Source organism: Epinephelus lanceolatus, chromosome 19 (assembly GCF_041903045.1).
Source record: "Epinephelus lanceolatus isolate andai-2023 chromosome 19, ASM4190304v1, whole genome shotgun sequence".
NCBI lineage: Eukaryota > Metazoa > Chordata > Actinopteri > Perciformes > Serranidae > Epinephelus > Epinephelus lanceolatus.
In genome coordinates this window covers 39,529,038-39,552,498 of record NC_135752.1, presented here as the reverse complement: position 1 = coordinate 39,552,498, position 23,461 = coordinate 39,529,038, and the positions used below count along the sequence as shown (strand labels likewise).

Here is a 23,461-nt window from a genome sequence, read left to right as displayed (position 1 = left end):
TCAAGGGAGTTTCTTCAAATTTGGCACAAACGTCTACTTGGACTTAAAGGGGAACTAATGTTGTTTTCAACCTGGGCCCTATGTTCAGATCTCCTTTTGTCTAAATGAGTGATAGGATGTTCAATATGTGACATGTCTCCAGTATGAAGCTAGGGCTGACCTGCCTGCAGCCTGTGAGCGCGCGCTATATTAAATAATAGGGCACTCAGACAGCGTCAAGCAACGTCAAAATACGTCCACTAAAAGTGCATTTTTCCACACAGATAGGCTCAGATTGTTAGCATAATTATCTGACAACATAACGGAAAGGAGAAATGAACGTGTGTGTTTACCTTTAGCTGGATTCAGACATGTTCCTCTGCCTGTTGCTGCTCCCTCTCTCTCCTCGTCCGCTCTTCAGTTTCAATGAGCTCTGCGTCCGTGTACGTCCGTGTACTCCGTGTTCAAATAAATACGGGCGCTCATCAAATTCAAATGGCTCATCCAGATCCAGTTGGTCAAAATCGGGTCAAAATTCAGCCATGACTACTCCAAACAGAGTAACTCCTCACGCTTGTGAGGTCACTCCAGCGGTAACTTCCTGCAACAACTCAAATCTCACGAGACGTGAGATTTCAGAGCCAGACTTTCACTCTCTGAGTGTTTTGACTTGCCACAACAAACATGTCTGAATTTTGACCCGATTTTGACCAACTGGATCTGGATGAGCCATTTGAATTTGATGAGCGCCCGTGTTTATTTGAACACGGAGTACACGGACGTACACGGACGCAGAGCTCATTGAAACTGAAGAGCGGACGAGGAGAGAGAGGGAGCAGCAACAGGCAGAGGAACATGTCTGAATCCAGCTAAAGGTAAACACACACGTTCATTTCTCCTTTCCGTTATGTTGTCAGATAATTATACTAACAATCCGAGCCTATCTGTGTGAAAAAAATGCACTTTTAGTGGACGTATTTTGACGCTGTTTGACCATAGCGTCGTACTGGAGACATGTCACATATTGAACATCCTGTCACTCATTTAGACAAAAGGAGATCAGAAAATAGGGCCCAGGTTGAAAAAAACATTAGTTCCCCATTAAGTCCAAGTAGACGTTTGTGCCAAATTTGAAGAAATTCCCTTGACGTGTTCTTGAGATATTGTGTTCACAAAAATTGGACGTTCCCCTTTAAGAATAAACTGATCAGAATTTGGCAGTCGAACGTCTAAGGTGTCTAGATGGAGAAATCTACATCCAGAGCCGTGACTTTTTGGACGGACCAAATGTACAGAGCTGTAAAGTTGTCCACCATGGTAGCAGTTAGCTGCTAGCTAACCGTAGCTAACTTGTTTGTCCATTGTTTGGTCTGTGACGTAATAGGTCAACAGGAAAAAGGTCCAATACTAACAAGCTGAAAGGGGGCATATCTCCACCTATCGTAGAGGAGTCGCACATACTTGGCTCAATAAATGGATTCCCCTCCCGTGCTGGTATACTGGGACAAGGACAGGAGTAAAGCTGAGACTGTAGCTCCACTTAACTGTGACTGGAAACACACTGAGCGAGTGGGCCTCAGTTTAAACCTCCAGACTGACATGAATTCAGGCTGAAATAAAGTTAATTTTTCTGCCTCTGAACGTTTTTTATCTGCTCCTTTAAGTCTAACGTTGCACTGGTAATCAAGCTGGACAATGTGTGGAAGCTACTGAATAACACTGGACATAAATTCTCTATTGTGAAATACACTCAGTTACCAGTTTATTAGGTACCTTTGAATGTAAAGCTGCTGCAGTCTAATGAGACAGTCCTCCTCAATGAAAGTTTTAATGTTCAGTTTGTGTTTTAACTGTTTCAGAGACGTGTTGATTCGACTGTTCAGAATGAAGTTTGTGTTGCTGTTAAACTGTAGGATTAATTGTTGTATTAGACCATTAACAACCCAATAAACTGCTAACTGAGTGCAGCTATCCTCGATTAAAGAATTCACACCTCAGATATTAAATGCTGCTACCTCTGTAACATGAGTGCCTGTGAGACGGTGTTTGTTTTAACCTGCTGAGCTGAGCTGTGCTGACTGCTCTTTACTTTGAAATAAAACGTGTCAACTAAGTCTTAAAGGAAAAGTCTGGTGATATTATATATACATTTTTATTGTTAATAAATCCGTCATGGTGACGATAGAGGAAGAGTCACTGGATTCATCCTCATTACAGAGAAATACAAACCGTGCTAATGAACCTTCATTAATATAGGCCTATATTTTATCTCCAAGTGCACGTCACACACTGAGCGAGCCGCCTGTTAATGACGCTGTGGGCTAATGGGCATGTAGCTACTTCCATGTTTCAGATGATACGTCATGTTTGTAGTCGACCAATGAAGATGAGTTTACATATCACCTTGGGTTCGTCCTTCACCTTCTCAAAATGATCCCACACTTTGGATTTCCTGCCCGACATGTTATTAACTAGCCTGTGGAATAACCGCAGGTACCAGCCCTGGAAATTAACCTGACGAGGACACTTCCTGTGTCTGTCCTTTCAAAGTAAAGTCACACATGCTCCAGTCATATAGGTTTGGACTTATTTTTCACATTTGTTTGTTTTTTTTTTTTTTTTCTGTGACTAAACGACCAATGAAATCTTGCAGATTAATGACCTTTCTGCTCGACCATCAGGGGGCAGCCCTAGTTTTCGGGTTGTCCGTACATCTGTCTGTCCCATCCTTGTGAGCATGATTTCTCAAGAACGTCTCAAGGGAATTTTGTCAAATTTGGCACAAACATCCACTTGGACTGAAGAATTAACTGATTCTAGTTTTGTGGTCAAAGGTCGGTGTGACCTCACAGAATATGTTCTTGGCCGTAACTCAAGAATTCATACACTAATTATGACAAAATGCACCACCAATAGGAACCCCGTAGGAATTTCTTCGAATTTGGCACAAACGTCCACTTGGACTCAACAATAAACTGATTTGATTTTGGTGGTCAAAAATCAAAGGTCAGCGTGACCTCAAAAAATTTTTGGGCCATAAATGAAGAATTCATTCTCTACTTAAGAAACAAATGTCTAACAGGATAAAATAATGAAGGTCAAAAGGTCAAAGGTCAGCGTGACTGTGACATCATCATGTTTTAACGTCATATCTCAGGAACAGAAGGGGAGACATTTGGTCAGATACTGAATTGGTGACTCTGATCTTGAAACTGAGCTGATTTCAAATTCAATGTGACGACAAAAAGGCCTTAAAAGTCATTAAATAGCCTTAAATTTGAATTAACAGTTTATCTAATTTCATTTAACGATTTTTTAATCTTTTTGTGAAAGTGAGTGAAGCCTTTTTATATTATAGCTACATTTCTAATGTAAACAATTTAAAAACTATAACACTGTCGTTTTACTTCATACTTGCACTTATATATATGATATCAGTCTTAAAGGCTGCAAAGAAGGAATTCACCCCTTTCCCAAAAAGAGAAAACACAGACGTCGGTTGGTTTCTCCTGAACAGTCACTCTGTGAGGGGATTAACTCAGCAGCAGATTGTGTTAAATAAGAGACATGATAAGAAAAGTTTGATCCAATCAAACAAGAACAGAGCTGAACTTTAAAACTTTATCATCAGTTTGACAAGGAAACACAGAAAATGACTCTGTAAAGCTGGTGCTTTGCAAAGATGTCTCTACTTTAATGTTTCTGCACAACTCGTCGCTTCACGCTCAGCAGGACATGTTTTAGCGTCTTAATGAACACACACACACACACACACACACACACACACACACACCTGTGTACTGCTGACCTGCATTATATAACGTCCTCAGCGTCTTATCTGTTTTCAAGAGAAAACCACACAGCAGAGATCCCACAGCAGATCTCAGCGACAGGAAGTCACTCTGTACATCCACTCCTGAACGTCAGCACATGTTTGAGGTGCTCGTGTTTTACTTCTACTTTATAATTAAACTCCACCACATCTCTGGGAATATCGTACTTTTTACTCCGCTACAGTTGTCTGATAACTTTAAGTAGTTTTCAAAAGAAGATTTTACATTAATAATAATCTCATTAAAACACACTTTTAGTGATTAAACCTAAGAAACTGTCCCGTTGTGTCTCCTTGTCATGTTTCACACGTCGCTGAGTTTTAAGCAGTTCCATCAGAAAAGACATTTTCCAACTGAACTTCTAAAAACCCAGCAGTGAAACGATAGTGTAGTCCTGTAGCTGCTACAGAGTCACAGCTGTGACTACAGTAAAAGTGCAAACGATCCAATATTTCACAAAAAAGACTAGGAAAACAAAAAAAAACAGGAAACAGATCTGTGTGTCTGAAAGCTTTGTCTGTGACAGTGTGAGACAGCGTGGCGTCGGCCTCCTGACGTGACACGGTCGCTGTTTCTTTGCAAGAATTTAAGGTTACATGAACGTTCCTGTTCAGACGTTCCATTAGGCATGTGACGACCCCTCAGATTTATCTGGTGACTCTTTGGAGGGGCCTGACCCCCATGTTGGGACCCACTGGACTAAACTACCTGTGTATGAAGCAGTTCAAACTGTCTCCACCTGCAGCAGCTGGAACACGCTGCTCCGACAGTCACAGATCAGTCACTGGAGATCTGAATATTTCTGCACTTTGTTCTTCAATGTATATTAAATCTGCATAATCCTCCTGATTCCTTCTCGTCCTGCGGGTTTTATACAGCAGAGATGCTTGTGTGTGTGTGTGTGTGTGTGTGTGAACTCACAGGCGTTTCCTTCACCTCTTCCTAACAGCCTCATTAACCTCTAAATACCAGTTTAACATCAAAGGCCGTGTCAGAGCTCACACCTCCGTCTCCTCTCACGTCCACGCTCTTTGACGTGCACACACACTTCCTCACATCCTCACAGTTTATTTATTTCCTTTATTTTTCCGACAATACAGCTGCATGAAATGTAAATAAAACACTACGCACAGTTTATAGTTGTAAAAAAAAACAAAAAAAAAAACGCAGTCAGGAGGTCAAAAATAAAGCTTTCATTAATGTTTCTGCGTCAGCGTCGACACGTCTCTGTTTCTGACACCTAATGTGTGAAGCAAAAGTTTCTGAGGGAGAAGGAGACATCGTCCTCCGCCGAGGAGACTATCAGTCTGAGCCGCTGTGAGAAGAGAGCAGAGGGGTGTGTATGTTAATGTGAATTAATTCAGCTGTGGACAAAGAACTTACAGCACAAACCTTCATCTCAGTATGAAAAACTAATGATGTGTAGTTTAAGTTTATTAAAGGAATTAATAGAAATGTTTTCTCACTCCTCTTCACTGCCTCACCATGGTTTATTCACCTGACATGTTCCTGTAGAGAGAAAAGGAAGACTTAAAGCCTGAAAGAGGAAATAATGAAGTAGTGGCAGCAGCGCTCACATCCTTTTACTTGAATGTACCGAAACAATTTAAAAATACTCCGATACAAGTAAAACTTCTGCATTTAAAAACCTTTCCAAGTAAAAAACAGAAGTGCTGTCAGAAAATGTAAAGTATGAAAAGTAAAAGTACCTCAACATTATACTTAAGTTAAACATTTCAGCGCCTCTCTTTAATATCAACAGTGAAAACAGAGGTCTGTTTGTCTGTTTGTTTGTGAGTAAGCACGAGCTGTTTATGCTTTGAGCACCACAAACAGAAACCCATTCACCTCCATTCACCTGAGGAAAGAGCCAAAGTCTCAGCTGCAGATTTCTGAAAAACTTAAAGTATTAAAAAGAATAAAAAGCCTTAATGTCAGTGAACAGACTAAATTCAGGAGCGCTGCTTCTGATCAGCTGAATAAAAACACACAAGAACAACTTCAGCAAACCAAAAACTCCAAAGCTGATGTAATGTGATTAATACACTACATTTATTTGCTTGCACTAGAATAAATTTAATTAATGCACTAAAATAAAATCTAGTAATTACACAACAATAATATAATTATTGCATTAGAATAAATGTGATTATTAAACTTAAATATATTTTTTGACTTGAATAAAAGTCATTCTTACTCTTTAATAGAACATAATTATTATAACAAAATAAATGTAATATTATCTGACTATACCTAATGATGAAAACTCTGTGTGTGTGTCTGTTCCACGTTTTTCTCCTCACTGACTTGGTCAATCCATGTGAAATTTGGCACAGTGGTAGAGGGTCATGGGAGGATGCCAATGAAGCAATATTACATCAATTGGCCAAAGGGGGGCGCTATAGCAATCGATTGAAATGTCAAACTTTGAATGGGCATATCTCATGCCCCGTATGTCGTAGAGACATGAAACTTTGCACAGAGATGCCTCTCCTCATGAGGAACACATTTGCCTCAAGAACCCATAACTTCCGCTTATATAGATTTTCCGCCATTTTGAATTTTTTGAAAAACACTTCAAATGGATCTCTTCCTAGGAAGTTTGAGCGATCTGCATGAAACTGGGTGAACATAATCTAGGGACCAATATCTAAAGTTCCCTCTTGGCAAAAGTTGGAAAACTTACTAAAACTGAGCTTCTATAAGGCAATGAATATTGCGGAGGGCGTGGCTCATCACATAAAGGTGTATAACATCTCAAGGGTTTCACCCATCACCACGCAACTTTGTAGGCATATGACCACACATAATCTGAGGGGACCCCTCCATTATTGACCCCATCAAACAAAATGGGGGCGCTAGAGAGCTCATTTCTTATCTAGGCCTAACCGCCATATGGATTTTTACTAAACTTGGTAGATATGTAGAACAGGACGCCTCAAGGTGACTGGAGAAATTTAACTCTAATTGGCAACTGGGTGGCGCTATAACAACAGAAAAATGCTTCAAAATGGCTAAAATGCGACCGATCGCTGTGGCGCCCCCTGTGGACCAATGTTGGTGTTGTTTTCTAATTTTTGGTATGACTAAGTCATGGTATGGTATGCTGTACATAATCACAGAAACTGTCAGTGTGTCATTCTGTCAGTCAGTCATTCTGTCTGTCCCACGTTTTTCTACTCACTGACGTGGTCAATCTATGTGAAACTGCACATAGGCATTGAGGACTGGCATAGGTAGAAGGTGACAAAGCTACCAATGGCTATGGACTAGTGTTTATAAATGTAATGACTGCATACGATCCAGTAGGTTCATCCTCATCAGCACGTCTCAACATTTGTTTGTTTTTTATTATTTGAGTGAACTGATCCTTTAAATCACCTCCTTGTTTGTTTATTTGCAACACAAAGTTTGCTCCAAGTGTTTAATCTTTGTTTATGTCTGTTTTCATGTGTGCGTGTGTGTGTGTGTGTGTGTGTGTGTTATCATCCATGATGGGGGGGTCATCAGTCCTCGGCCCCAGCAGGCTGCCTCTGTCTGTGGTGAAACAGTCTCCTGCTGAGCTCGTCTTTGATTGGCTCCATTCAGACTCTTTCATCTCTAATGGGCCTGTTTGCTGCTCTGTTATGGACACAAACACACCTCCTCCACCTCCTTCACCTCCTCCACCCCCTCAGGCTGCTGTCGAGAGACCAGAGGGAGACACATGTCCCAACCTGGCCCTCAGATCTCTGCATACAGGAGGGAATGTCTGCGTCTCTATCAGCTGATAAAACCCCAAATCAGTCTCAAACTTTAACACAGAAAATCTTACTGTCAACAAATCTCACAAAAAGACCCCAAACTACAAGTTAGTCCTTTTTTTAATAGTTTCTGCCCCCTGTGCTTGGCTCTGTGGTTCCTACTGAAGACCTAACGCTTTAAAAACACAAATAAGTTATTAAAAACAGCTGATTACTGTAGTTTTGAATCATAATATATTTATTGAGGACTATTTTCAGCAGCGGATTAATCCACATTTGGTGCTCTGCAATGAGGTGTTAATAACTCTGATCAACTGAAAGTCAAAAAGTTTGCTGTTGAGATAAAATTTCATCACAACATATTTTACTTGATTAACAGGCTGCATGAGTTCATCATGAATCCTCTTTAAGTTGTTTTTAATGTTTCTTTTTTTACATAATAATTTCTCATCCCTTTGACAAAAGGACTCACAATTTGTCCCCTAAAATATCAATTCTCAAGAGGAAGAGCAGGAAAAGTAAAATTAGAAATAACCCCCCAAAGATGTAAAAAAAAATAAAATATAATAAGATAAAAATTGATAGAAATAGATAATGATAAAAAAAAATACATATACACTTGGCCTCACCGCTGGCCAAAAAAGAAGACAACCAACAAAACAAATCAAAATGATCTTTGTTGTCAGTACACTCAGGCACAATGAGATCTCACATCTTGATGTAATTTAAATAAAACAAATAGCAGCAAACAGCCATTTGTTACAATTGTGCATGTTCAGCTTCAAAAAGAAATAAATAAAAGGCACAAGTTAAATTAAGTTTACGCATTTAAAAACAACTTTCTTTCATTTGAACTAAGAAGATGCTTCAGTTCCTTTGTGTATTTTATTCCCTGGAAATAATTTGTTTATTGTCATTACACTCAGGTACAATAACATTTTGCAAGACTTATCTTGATGTGCGCTCTAAAAAGAACCCACTGGTTCAACTTAAAGAAATTATGTTATTGTTTCTAATGCATATTTTTAAGTAGGTCCAACTCATTAACTCTGACATTAATGAGTTATTTTATAACCTAATGAACTCAATTTGTTTGGTACAACCAACAGGATTTGCTTTGACCTCAAAAACCTCAATTAAGTTGAACCAACATAATATTTCTCTAAAAGTTGAGGTGATATTTGGTGGTCAAATTATTTTATTTAAGATATTATAACTTATTATTTTACTGAAATCCCACGCAAAAATGTTTTTGGTTTTGCAAACTGACTAAAACACGTTAATGAAACAAACATAATTTTTTAATGCTGAAAAACGTCTTTATTTTAATTTTTGGACCCATGAATCATTTTTAAAGTGTAGTTTGAATAAAAAATAAATAAATAAATAAATAAAAGTAGCAAAACAGTCGTAGAAGTCGCATCATGTTAAAAAAAAGGCACAAGTTAAATTAGATTTACGCATTTAAAAACAAACATCTTTCATTTGAACTAAGAAAACTTATCGTTGTGCTTCAGTCTCCGTCCTTTAGCTTACTTCTTTGTGTCTTTTATTCCCAAATGATTTGTTTACTGTCATTACCCTCGGGTACAATGAAATTTCACATGACTTATCGTGATGTAGTTTAAATAAAACAAAAAATACAAGTAGCGGAACAGCCGTTGAAAAGGTGTCAAGTTTAAAAAGGCACAAGTTAAAATTTCTGTCATGTGAAGTAAGAAAACTTTGTGCTTCCTGACGATGTTGACAAAAAATAATCAAAAATAATTACAAAACTATTCTTTTTTTGTGCATATTATTCCCCAGAAATGATTTGTTGCCTTTAATATTTATGATATTTTCAGTTTTGTCCTGCAGCAGTTGAGCTCCCATTGAGCCAAAAAACAAGCTAACATGTGTAAATAAAGCTGAATGGATTCCTCTATGCAGATGAAGGTGCTGATGACGCCCAATAATCATTGATCCTTGCTGCCGGCAGACTCCAGCAGTTGCCCGCCCCGTCTGTAACACAGTCAGTTAAGGCCTCTTCCCCTGTCCCATTGATCCCTATCAACCTCATCAAAGGCTCCCGGGGCTTTGATGGGGCCGGCGGGACGGGTCCCGGTGGACGAGCAGGCGCTGCGACTCCCCTCATCACATGAAGGACAGGAGAGGGGACGGAGGTCTGTCTCGTCTTTAGACTGTGACATTTAAATTTCTCCCATGAATCCGGGAGCTGGAGGCCGTGCTGCTGTGACGTGGCACACCTGAGGGTTACCAAGGTTTTATGGCAGGTAATAGTCCATATCCCCCAAACCCTGACATGTAAAGCAACGTCTCACTGATGTGGTGGAGTGTGTGTTTGATGAGTGACACGTTTCAAATTGTTTTAATTCCTCTAAGACACCACAGTCGACCCCTCCACCGTCAGAGAGTTTGTTTCCTTATAAACAGTAAACAACAACAACACCGCCATCTTTGAAGAATACTTTCATAAATATTTACTCGTCATGGAGACAGACACACGTGATGCATCAGTGTTACAGCTGTAGCTGCTCCAGGTGGAGACAGTTTGAGCTACTTTATACACAGTTAGTTGAGTCCAGTGGTTCCCAACCTGAGGTCGGGCCCCTTCAAAGGTCACCAGATAAATCTGAGGGGTCGTCACAAACACCTGAGAAGTTTAGTCAGAACCACTGATTTACGCTTTACGTACTGAGGAAACTAAGTAAAAAATACTAAATGAAATATGCTCCATTAGAACGAAGGACACATTCACACTGGCACTATTTGGTCCACTTTAAACGAACCCTGGTCCACTTCCACGGATACTTCGGTATGTGTGAGCGCTCACTCTAACTCTGGTGCGGACCAAATGAGTGAACCCTGGTCCGCTTGAAAACTGTCTCGGTTCACTTGCAAGTGAACCCTGGTGCGGTTCGCTCACAGTGGGAAATGCAAACGGACCATCCAGCGAACCAAAGAGAGGAAGTGAACCAAAGAGAGGAAGTGACGTAGAGCGCAGTGCATTTTGGGTACGCGTGCTTTTTTCTTTTGTTTCGGGCAGTATCGCCCCAAACGAGCAGCTGCTGTAACTGCGTGACGTTGTCCAGGCGGTTTGGTCCGCTTTAAAAAGTGCAGTGTGAAAGTGAACCGAACCAAATGAAGGTGTGAAATTTTTTGGCATTCCCTGCCCAATCGAACCGAATGCCCCGGACTATCCTGGTGTGAATTCTGTACGGACGTCACAGCAGCTAAATGTACGACAGAATTTCTTACTGCCGCAGGTGAAAACTGAGTTTGTGGATTAAGAGTTAAATTTTTAAACCTGCAGGCTGATGAACTTTCTCGGAGCTGCTCGTCACAGAGCAGGATGAGGGAGCTGATGAGGTGGAGCAGGCCGACACTGAGACTATCCTCCCCCATTATACAGCAGAGAGGCAGACAGAGAGGCAGAGAGGCAGCGCTGGAGGGTCGGAGTGACGACAAATGATCAGGACCTTGATCCACCACCTTTGGGATGTGCTGGAACGGGACATTCTCATCATGGATGTGCAGCCGACAAATCTGCAGCAACTGTGTGATGTCATCATGTCAATATGGACCAACATCTCTGAGGAATGTTTCCAGCACCTTGTTGAATCTGTGACACCAAGAATGAAAGTATGAAGTGACTTTACACATCTGCAGCTCGTCCTTTAAATAACTCATCAACAGTAAATGAACTGTATTCTGTTAATAAGCTGAGTTAGAACAACCACAGGAGACGGAGTAAAACCACAGTAGATTACAGTAGAACCAGAGTTGATATCAGCTGTGACATGATGATGTCATTGTGTTTCCTCAGGAGCTTTATGGCGTGCGTCTCATGTTGGGCGTGTTGCTATCAAAGCTCAGAGTCTCTTTGAAGTGACTCAGGATCTGTTAATGAGCTGTTAGCACCACCGCCCCTCCTCCTCCTCCTCCTCCTCCTCCTCCTCCTCCTCCTCCTCTGTGGACTCATTTTAGGCAATTTGGTTCACTGAAAATAGAATTTTGCTCTAAAATAGAAATCTGCTGAAAAATAAAATACAGTCATTAAATATTCTAATTTATTTATTTATTGTGTTCTGATGTGTTTTACAATAACTGTTTGTTTGTCTGTTTGTTTTTAGGTTTGTTTTTTTTTTTAAATTTAAAAAATTTACTGGCTGACTTTTTTCTTTTTTTCTTTACCAGCGTTTTTTTTTGTTTGTTTTCTGTTTTTAATGGTTGTTTTTTTTTTACATACGTTTTTTACTGGCTTTTTATTTTATTTTATCTTTTTTTACTTTTATTATTATTATTTAAACTGGCTGTTTTTTTTTTTAAATTATTCTTTACCAGCTGTTTTGTTTGTTTGTTTGTTTGTTTTCTGTTACTTTAATGGCTGTTTTTTATATATATATTTTTTTTTACTAGCTGTTTTTTCTTTACCAGCTGTTTTTCTATGTAATTTTTACTTTTATTTTTTTTTACCAGCTGTTTTTGTTTTGTTTTGTTTTGTTTTGGTTTTTAGCTATTTTTATTTTATTTTATTTTATTTTTTTTGGCCAGGTGTTTTTTTAATGAATGTTTTTACTGGTTATTTTTTTAAATTGTGTTTTTTTTTCTTAGTTTTTCTGACCCTTAAAAGAGAATGACACAAAAATAATCAAAATATATTTTAATTCACATCACATCACATTTAAAAAAAATGGAATACATTTTTTAAAATATTTTTAATGCCAATGTTTTATTTTTCAGTGTTTTTTTTTTAATTCAGTGTCGATTTTTCCATTTTGAATGTCAAATTTCATTTTTGATGTCAAAAGTTTCTGTCACTGCTCTGTCTCCTCCCCCTTCTGTCCTCTTCCTCTCCTCTCCTCCTCCTCATCCATTCAGCGGCTCGCGCGCTCTCATTACCTCATCAATGGAGCCGTGTCTTATTGACCAGATTAACCCTTTAAACCCACGATGTGTCTGACCCGCGTCATTTACACACAAACACCGCCTCCCTCCCCATCCTCCGTCCTTCATCCTTCCTCCTCCTGTCTCAGGTCCATCCAGGCCGCTGCCTGATGATGATGATGATGATGGTTATGAGCCTCTTCACAGGTCGGATCATCATCATCATCCTCAGCTCGTTATCAGTCACTTTAACTTGATCCCTTAATCCTCAGTTTGAGATGACTGAAGGCGCCTCAGAGTGGATTATTACGTCATACAGGAAGTACTTACAGGTACTTTTACATTGGTAAAGTATCCGAATACTTCCTCCACCACTGGGTCATACAGCTCTGTGATACTTCGTGTGATCATGTGACATTTTTATAACAAACAATATTCCTGTGAGTCGTCAGCAGCTGCTGACAGATTAAAATATATTTTGTTTGCAGTGGATTTACTCGAGTACTGTACCTGAGTACAGCTGGTAGAAGTGGGAAGTTTTGCACTTTTTTCCACCATCTTTATTTATATTAAAAAAATAATCTTATAAGTAACGACTGACTGAAGCTGTCAGCTTTGTAGAGTTCGGTATTTATGACACTGAAAAAATAATGTTGCATTGAAAAAAGGAATCCAAAAAGTATTCAAAAGTATTTTATTGTAATTTTTATTTATTTTTTTGCATTGTAATGTGTTTTTCAGTGACAATCTTACTCTTTTATTTTTTATTTTTCTTACTTTTAACTATCTGTTACTGTTTTGGTGTGGAAATAATCAGACCTTAAAAAAAAGAATGACATACAGAAAAATAAAAAAAAATATTTAAATGCACTTCAGAAAGCAAAAATATTAAAATAAATTTAAAATATATATATATTTTTGATGCCTGTGTTTTATTTTTTTATTATTGTATTTTTTGCCATCAATAGTAAACTGCTGCTTTTTATTTTATTTTATTTTATTTTATTGTAACTTGTTTTTTAAATTTTATTTTATCTTATTTTATTTATTTTATTTTATTCTTTTTAATTCTATTTTAACTTCTTTTAACTTCTTTCAACAACAGTAAAATGCTACATGAGGATTTCTCCACATTAAGTACCTTTATTTCAGATAGTACTTGGATACTTTAACTTGTAATGGAGTATCTTTACACTGCTGTTGGTACTTTTACTTAAGCAAAAGATCTGAATCTGTTTCTTGTTCATCCTGTAACACGACTCTAGAAAGTCTCTCATTTGTTGAGATCATTGATCTCTGTCGGATCATTTTCTTTTAATCCTGATCAGTTAAACTCAAGATAACAAGCTCAGACGATGGTGAGTGATTGTCTTTAATCTGGGATGATCCCGGATCAGTTTTATGAAACCACTCACTGCTCGTTTTGTTGCTGATTCACCTGACGGCTGCTTTTCAGACTGAGCTAATGGAGGTTAATGATCTGAGCTTTGATTAATGACCAGAAAAGACAAGTTATCAGGTGCAGCTCAGTCCTTCATAGAAACCGCATGCTTTTATAAAGTAGATATTTCTGTTATGTTTTATAAACATATCTCCTGTGTCAACAACGAGCCTTTAAACTCTTTATGCCATCTTCACTACAGAGACTTCTCTCCTCTTTTCGTGCATCATCTTTCACTGACTTATTCAGGATTTGATCATTTTTATTTATTTATTTGTTTGATTTTATTTAAATATGGACTTATTAATATAATTTTCTATTTATTTGCTATTTTTTTAATTTGACAGACTTGGACAGAGAATATATTTATTTTTATATAAATATTTACTTTGTGTTTATTGTACTAAATTTATTTTTGTATTATACAATTTATTGTATAAAATTTTTATTACATTCATATTTTTATTCATTTATTTATTTTATGTTTTTTGTCTTTAGTATTTTATTTTTAGTTACTTGTGAATTAGCAATATTTGTATTTATTTATTTAAATAGTAACTTATTTTTATTTATTTTTGTATTTGGGGGACTTGGACTCAATTGTTCATATTTGTATTTACTCATTTAATTTTATTTATTTTACATTATTTTTTGTATTAAGTCATTTTTTTCTGTTATATAATTTATTGTATGTCTTTAACTTTTTAATGTGTTTTTTTTTTCCTATTTTTTGTTATTTGTCAATTAGCAATATGTTTGTTTATTTATTTATTTTTTCAAATTTATTTTATAGTAACTTATTTTTTATGGGGGGTTTTCTATTTATTTGTTAAAAAAATTGGGGGGGCTTCATATTTTTTAATTTAATGTAATTGTTTGTATTTTGCCATTTTTTTCTATTCTAGATTTTATTGTTTGTATTTAAATTTTAATTGAATTTTTTTTTCTTGTTTTATTTTTGTTTATTTTCTAAATCAACAAATTATTTATTTATTTTTTTTTACATGTTGGAATTATCTGTAAATGAAAAACCTTCATTCTGTCTTTATGTTACCTGTAAATTCAGAGGGGACGGTGGACTCTGTCGTGTCTCGTGATCTTTTCCCTGAACCTGGATGTGGACGGTCGGAGCAGACGACATGAATCCAGCTGAAACTGTGAAGAGCAGGCCTGTATTTATTTTACAGTGAGGACGTGGTTGAGGAGGAGATACAGACAGTTTGGGCTGAGGTGTGTCTATTATCTTGTTTTGGAGGCAGGAAGGAGGAGGAGGAGGAGGAGGTGGGGGGGGGGGGGGTCCTTCCAGACTCACTGGAGCCTCACTGTAACAGCCTCTGAATGAGACTGAATGAGACGTCCTAATTACTCCAGTTGTGAAAACTAAAGGAGGGAGGGTGGGACGGACGGGAGGACGTCTGCTTTGATCTCAGGTCTCAGGGAGTTTGATGCTCCCTATAAATACTCACTGGCTGTGATGAGGGGGCAGTTCAAACCCTCCAAGCACCAGGACCAGGACAGACCAGCACACCAGCTCCTGCTCTTTGGACACAACTTATAAATCTCCACTTTGAAACCAAAGGATTTACTCTCACACTTCACAGCCATGAGAGGACACTTCTCTATCGAGTGGATGGCTCAGAGCAGCCAGCAGCCTGCAGGGACAGAGACGGTCTCGGTCTCTGGACCTGGACCTGCTGCCTGTGGGACTCATTCAGAGAGTCTGCCGGGTTTTTACTGCAGACAGAAGTCTGAGAATGTACCAGAGCAGCAAGAAGCCAGGAGCCAGGGCCTGGATGGGTTCAGCCTGAGCTCCCTGCAGCACCAGACCTCTCACAGTAACCAAGGTGAGTCCAGAATTACTCACAGTACCTTTACTTTACTGGAGTATTCCTAATTTATGCCACTATCTTTCTGCTTCACTACATCACAGGGAAAATTACTGCACTCTTCTACATTTATCTGAAAGTTACAGTTACTGTACAAATTAAAATCTCACACATAATCTGTTTCATCAGCTTTGAAAATACACTTTGAATCTCTTTAAGCAGATAAAAGATCACGTATGTGAAGAGGCACATTTTATAAAATGTCTTAATCATAATAAATCAGGTTCAGGTGCTGCAGAAATAACGCAAAAAAAACAACAAAAAACTCAGTCCAAAGAGAAACACACACAGTCCATTGAGAAACTGTGTTTGAATGAGCCGTAAAGACTTGTGTGGAGTTGTGATGTCACAAAAACACTACATAAAGGTAGAAACTGCTGCTAAAGTGCCCTCACAGTGAGGGAGGATTTTTACTTGGTGCCAGCTTTATGCTGAGGCTACGCTTTACATAATGCTTGGTGGTGGTGTGTCTGTGTCACTCTGCAGTTACAGCTCTGAAACACCAGTCAGCAGCGGAGGTTACTGTGAAGTGCTGTAAAGTTTACTTGATTCAAAACACATATTAAACACACGTTAAACACACATTAAACACACATTAAACATGGCTTAATAGAGACAATTACAAACACAAGTTCACAAATCAGCTTCACTATAACTCGCAGCATTCACAGACAAACACTTGTCTTTATCTGGACACATTTTCCCCACAAATACAACATGCTAACGTTATTAGCACAAGCCTATGGCATTTTACATTGTTTAAATTAGCCTAGCATCTAGCAGAGATTTCCTCTGCTCTATTTTAGTGAAGGCTTTATTGTCTTCACAATTGATTGTTTCTTGTCTGTGAAATTAAAGTCAAGTGTCTTATTCACCTGCCAGTTTCTACTTTCACAGCAGCTTTAGTTACTTAACAAATTAACGACAATGGAAACACACTCAGAGTTTATGAAACGTTTTGTGAATGTTTCCATCAGTCTAACAAGACGTCCTCTTTGTTCCTCTCTGCAGTGACTGAGGCAGGTTTCAGCAGCGGGACAGAGGAGGAGACGTCCGGTTACGAGAGTGAAGGAGGTCACTCCTTCTCCCCTTCAGCCCCTGCTGACTGCACCTCCACCTCCCCTGCGTCCCCTCCATCAGGGAGGAGGCCTCGCACGGCCTTCACGGCGGAACAGATCAGCAGCCTGGAGAAGGCCTTCAAGAGGAACGCTTACCTGGGAACACAGGACAAGGCGGAGCTCTGCAAGAGGCTCAACCTGTCTGACAAACAGGTAACAGCCCCACATGACTTATCAATTTATCATAATCAATACACTGATATGTGTTCACTGGGGTCATGACCTCTGGGTTTTTGTGACTCAAATTAAAAAATGTGTCTACGCCAAATAAAAATCTACAGGGTATTTCATAAGCTGCTTACAGTATTTTTGATTTAATTTAATTTAATTTAATTTAAATGAGTGGTTGGGATTCAGTATTTCAAATTTTTCTTGATTTATTTTTGTCTTTTTATATATATGTATATAATAAAAAATAATTAATAATACAAATAACATTACATACAACAGGCAAAAAGAAAATATTAAATAAAAATTAAACAAAAAAAAAAAGTCGAAGTCCACCAAATAATAAAAAAAAAAAATCAAACTAATATATAGGAAAAAAATCAAAAATACAATTAACAAAAAGTAAATATATATATATATATATATATATATATATATATATGTGTGTGTGTGTATGTATATATATATATATATATATATATATATATATATATATATAAAATTACTTTTTGTTAATTGTTTTTTGTTAATTTTTGATTTTTTCCTATATATTAGTTTGATTTTTTTTTTTATTATTTGGTGGACTTCGACTCAGAAGTCCATACTTTTTTTTTTTGTTTAATTTTTATTTAATATTTTCTTTTTGCCTGTTGTATTTAATGTTATTTGTATTATTAATTAATTATTTTTTTCCACCACTATACAGTTTTCCTGTATTCATTCATTCATTTATTGTTTCTTATTTTATTTTGAGCTATTTGTTAGTTAGTAATTTATTTGTGTATTCAATTTAACTGATAGATTTACTTATTTATTACTTTTATCAATTTTTTAAATATATTTATTAGACTTTTTATCATTTGAGGGACTCAGCAGTTCCACGTAATGGATTTTATTAAAAATTTACTTTTTGTTTGTTGTATTGAATTTTTTTTATTATTATTTATTTTTTATTATTATTTTTTATTACTACTTTACAAATTTCTTCTTTCTTCTTTTATCACAGTTTTTCTCATTTTATTTTAAGTTAATGTAAATGATTTATTTGTATATATATATATATTTTTTTTTAAATTTTTTTTTTTTAAATTATTCATTTTTTTATGTAGTTTCTATGTAGTTGTTTGATTTACTATATAATTTTCTTGTTTTTATTTGCATCTTTAAATTATTTTTATTATTTTTATTATTTTATTTATTATTTTTTATGTTTTTTTTTAAGAAATATTTTATTTATTGATTGATTACATTTATGATTTCCCCAATAATATCTTGTCCTCAGCCCTGAGAGAAATGTTAATGTTCTGCAGTGAAAACTTTGTCTCATGAGACTTTGTCTTTTCTTCTCCTCAGATCAGAAACTGGTTCCAGAACAGGCGGATGAAGCTGAAGAGGACGGTGCAGGACGCCCTGGCTCACGCCTGCCAAGCAAACGTGGCCTCTCAGTTCATGCATTACCCCGAGCTGCAAGGCTACAGGCCGGGGCCCTACCCCAGGTACCACTCAGCAGCTGCAGCAGCAGCAGCACAGGACGGCCCGGCTGCTGCCTCCTACATCCACCCACACAGCCTGCAGTACAGCTCCCCTCTGCCCAGCGTCCCCTCACTGCCCCTGGACTCCTTCTACCAGTACAGCAGCCTCCCAGGAGTCATGCTGCCCTCCACCTCCTCTCCACTCATGGCCTCCTACCCAACGTACCCTCAGTACTACTGATCCTGGACATGTGTATACCCAACGTACCCTCAGTACTACTGATCCTGGACATGTGTATACCCGACGTACCCTCAGTACTACTGATCCTGGACATGTGTTTACCCGACGTACCCTCAGTACTACTGATCCTGGACACGTGTTTACCCGACGTACCCTCAGTACTACTGATCCTGGACACGTGTATACCCGACGTACCCTCAGTACTACTGATCCTGGACATGTGTATACCCAGCGTACCCTCAGTACTACTGATCCTGGACACGTGTATACCCGACGTACCCTCAGTACTACTGATCCTGGACATGTGTTTACCCGACGTACCCTCAGTACTACTGATCCTGGACACGTGTATACCCGACGTACCCTCAGTACTACTGATCCTGGACACGTGTTTACCCGACGTACCCTCAGTACTACTGATCCTGGACATGTGTATACCCGACGTACCCTCAGTACTACTGATCCTGGACATGTGTTTACCCGACGTACCCTCAGTACTACTGATCCTGGACATGTGTTTACCCGATGTACCCTCAGTACTACTGATCCTGGACATGTGTTTACCCGATGTACCCTCAGTACTACTGATCCTGGACACGTGTATACCCGACGTACCCTCAGTACTACTGATCCTGGACATGTATATACCCAATGTACCCTCAGTACTACTGATCCTGGACATGTGTTTACCCGACGTACCCTCAGTACTACTGATCCTGGACACGTGTATACCCGACGTACCCTCAGTACTACTGATCCTGGACATGTGTTTACCCGACGTACCCTCAGTACTACTGATCCTGGACACGTGTATACCCAGCGTACCCTCAGTACTACTGATCCTGGACACGTGTTTACCCGACATACCCTCAGTACTACTGATCCTGGACATGTGTATACCCAGCGTACCCTCAGTACTACTGATCCTGGACACGTGTTTACCCGACGTACCCTCAGTACTACTGATCCTGGACATGTGTATACCCGACGTACCCTCAGTACTACTGATCCTGGACATGTGTATACCCGACGTACCCTCAGTACTACTGATCCTGGACATGTGTTTACCCGACGTACCCTCAGTACTACTGATCCTGGACATGTGTTTACCCGACATACCCTCAGTACTACTGATCCTGGACATGTGTATACCCGACATACCCTCAGTACTACTGATCCTGGACATGTGTTTACCCGACGTACCCTCAGTACTACTGATCCTGGACATGTGTATACCCGACATACCCTCAGTACTACTGATCCTGGACATGTGTTTACCCGACGTACCCTCAGTACTACTGATCCTGGACATGTGTTTACCCGACATACCCTCAGTACTACTGATCCTGGACATGTGTTTACCCGACGTACCCTCAGTACTACTGATCCTGGACATGTGTTTACCCGACGTACCCTCAGTACTACTGATCCTGGACACGTATATACCCAATGTACCCTCAGTACTACTGATCCTGGACATGTATATACCCAATGTACCCTCAGTACTACTGATCCTGGACACGTATATACCCAATGTACCCTCAGTACTACTGATCCTGGACATGTATATACCCAATGTACCCTCAGTACTACTGATCCTGGACATGTGTTTACCCAACGTACCTTCAGTACTACTGATTCAGCTGCTGTGATATTCTCTCAGACAAAATGAGACTGATTTTTATTCCTGTTATCCTGATAGGATCGGTGCTGACAGAAATATAAGGAGAAACATGGTGACCGCTGTGAAGCTTGAATCAAACAGGGTGGTGTGCAATAATGTGATTAATGTGTGTGTGTATAGTTTGGAAATATTTAAATCTGAATCTATGAAGTGCTTTATTTGATTTGTGTTTGTTATGTGAAATCAGATCGCTAAAATAAAATCATTATTAAACTCTACAGGTCACCTGGTGTGTTTTTATTTGTCATATCTGGAACAAGTGAGCTGCACACACTCAGTCCTGTCCAGGGGCGTAGTGGATGTGGGGTACATGTGGGAAGGTGCTGCTGATGTCACCACAGCAGAGAGGCCTGCTCCCTCTGTTGCCTCTGTAAGCGTCAAGCAGGGAGGAAAATGTGCAGCAAACAAGCCAGCAAGAGGCAGAAAACCCTGCACTCGATCTTTATATCAACCACACCACATCCTCACTGTGACCTCGTCACATGTCCACGTTTGGTCATGGACTTTCCACGTCCACATATGGCGTCCAAGGTACCCTGGGTGTGCTGGTTGTTGACGTTCTGGGACGCCGTGTCAACTTCAGCCTGTTACATGCATTGTCTGTTTTCAAAATACACTTCTGTTTTCACAGGAAATGTACAGTTTGCATACAGTGTCTTTCAAAATAAAAGCACTACTTTGAAGCACTGTGAATTGATGTTTTGTGGTTGGGTTTAGGAAAAAAGAACCGGGTTTGGCTTCATAATCTTACAAGACACAAACACCACTCTCTCGGGTGAAAGTCGATGTTTGTTGGACAATCCCATCTTACTAAAGAACAATCTGTCCTCCTCACTTCTAAAAATAATGGCTATGTCTTTTGTCCTGTCTTTTCACAGGGTGGGATGTGACCAAATACACTAAATATTTTGAGGTACTTGTACTTTACTTGAGTATTTTCATTTTCTGCCACCTTATACGTCTACCCCACCACATCTCAGAGGGATATATTGTACTTATTACTACACTACATCTAAAAAATATGTATCAGTATTACTGATCTAACAATAAAATAAGTCTTAATATTGACACTCACAGGGGGTAATTTTCTGCAGAATGAGTATATTTAAAACATATTTTGCTGCTACTTTTGTACTTTTACCACAGGATTTTGGATTGAACTTGTAACTGAATATTTCTTCATTGTGCTATTGATATTTTTACTTAAGCAAAAGGAGCTAAATACCACCATTTCTAAAAAGTAAAATTAAATTCATACCTCACAAAACTTAAAGCACAATAAAAATGTCTATTTAATTTCTCTGTGATATTTGCAAAACTGAAACCAGCACATAAAAACCCTCTGAAAATGTAACTGAGTTATTTAGAAAAAATATTTATTTATTTATTTTATTTTTTTCTATGTGTTTGATTTTTTACTATTTGGGGGACTTGCACTCAGCAGTTCCATTATTTAAATATCATTAAATATTTACTTTTTGTCTGTTTTATTTAATTGTATTTTTTTTATTTAATTTGTTATTTTTTTAAACTACTGTACAGTTTTCTGATATTAACTTTTTTTTTAATTAATTTATTTTTTTAAATACATATTTACTTATTTATTTTCTTTTAATTAGGTAATCTTTAGAAAATTATTATTTAAAAAAACAAGAGAAAACTTTATTTGTAATTATTATTATTGTTATTATTAATAATATTATCATTATTATTATTACATTTTAAGTTTATGTTACAATTATTATAATTTTTAGACACTCCTTTAGACCATTCTCTTGTTTGTTTTTAACTTTTTTTTATTATTATTATTACTATTATTGTTTTACTAATTTCTTGCTGATTTTCAGGCTCATTTATTCTTTGGTTGCTCATTATCTTCATCCTGTGTTTTTACAAGAAATCAAAGGGTTAATGAAGCAGTGACGTCATGCTCCAGCCGGCGGGCACGCTCAGTGACACCAATCAAACACACCCATGATGTTGCGTCATCAACAGGTGTCTTCCGGAACTGACCAACGTGCAGAGTGAGGAGGGGCTCGTGCTGGATCCTTCAGGTGGATTAACCAGGTACTTCCTGCGGTCAGTGAGGAGCTGTGACGTGCAGTGAAGTGTGTGGACTGTTTATACTGGTTTCACTGGTCATACTGGGACAGAGAGGCTGAGCGGACTGGTCACACTTTGACGATGAGGAGCGGTGAAGCTGTCCCTGGAGCAGATGGAGGAGGACTGCGCGGTGCACGAGACTCACACGATGACGCTCGGACAGGTGAGTACAACTACACGCCCCCTCTGATGGTTGCTCACACTGTATGTTGCTAGGCAACGTGGAGTTGTGTGCGTTTGTGTAGTACAGTTGTGTAAAACCTGTATGTGTGTGTGGAGCTGATACAGTTTGGTGTGTGTTTTTTATATCTCTCCAGCTCTTTGGGATCAGTAGGACCTGATTATAAGAATAAGAATAAACTAGGTCTGGACATACACCTGTATCTGTATCTGTTCAACCATCTAAACCATCTGTATCCATAGATGTACTCGGAATGGGTGGAGTTTGAACTTGGAGTTTGGGCGTGGCTTAATCTGAAAATGAATATGTGATCAGTGAGGTGCTATAATAAGGACAAGATAATGTGCATATGTCTCATCGCCGTTCGAGATGAGTCCCACCGCTGTTGTGTTGTCAGTGAATTCTATGATTGTATTTGTGGGGTGTGAAGGTGTGCAGTCGTGGGGGCTAAACACACAGCCTTGTGGTGCTCCTGTGCAGGGTCAGACTCAGGGAGGTGTAAGGGCTGAGCGTCACAGTGTGTGGGTGGTTGCTGAGAAAGTCCTTAAAGGTAGGGTCTGGAGGATTTTCCAGTTGCTGTTTGTAAACACACATTCAAATTCGGCCCCTCCTATCAGGCTCAACTCTCCCGGGTGTACGGAGCCCGGAGGTACGGAAGAAGGCTTCACAGAAGAGGTTCAGGCAAGGCTCGCGCTGGTGCACGCTCGGACACGCTCGGGCACGGC

At 38.6% G+C, this 23,461-nt stretch overlaps 1 protein-coding gene across 1 annotated transcript; it reads left to right on the top strand.

Moving 5' to 3' along the window:
* Nucleotides 1-15,367: 15,367 nt before the first annotated feature.
* ved (ventrally expressed dharma/bozozok antagonist) lies at nucleotides 15,368-19,892 on the top strand. The gene is made up of 3 exons (XM_033647715.2): nucleotides 15,368-15,727; nucleotides 16,781-17,040; nucleotides 18,409-19,892. The coding sequence occupies exons 1-3, from the start codon at nucleotides 15,487-15,489 to the stop codon at nucleotides 18,766-18,768; spliced, it is 861 nt and encodes a 286-aa protein (XP_033503606.1). The 5' UTR covers nucleotides 15,368-15,486; the 3' UTR covers nucleotides 18,769-19,892.
* The last annotated feature ends 3,569 nt before the right edge of the window (nucleotides 19,893-23,461 follow it).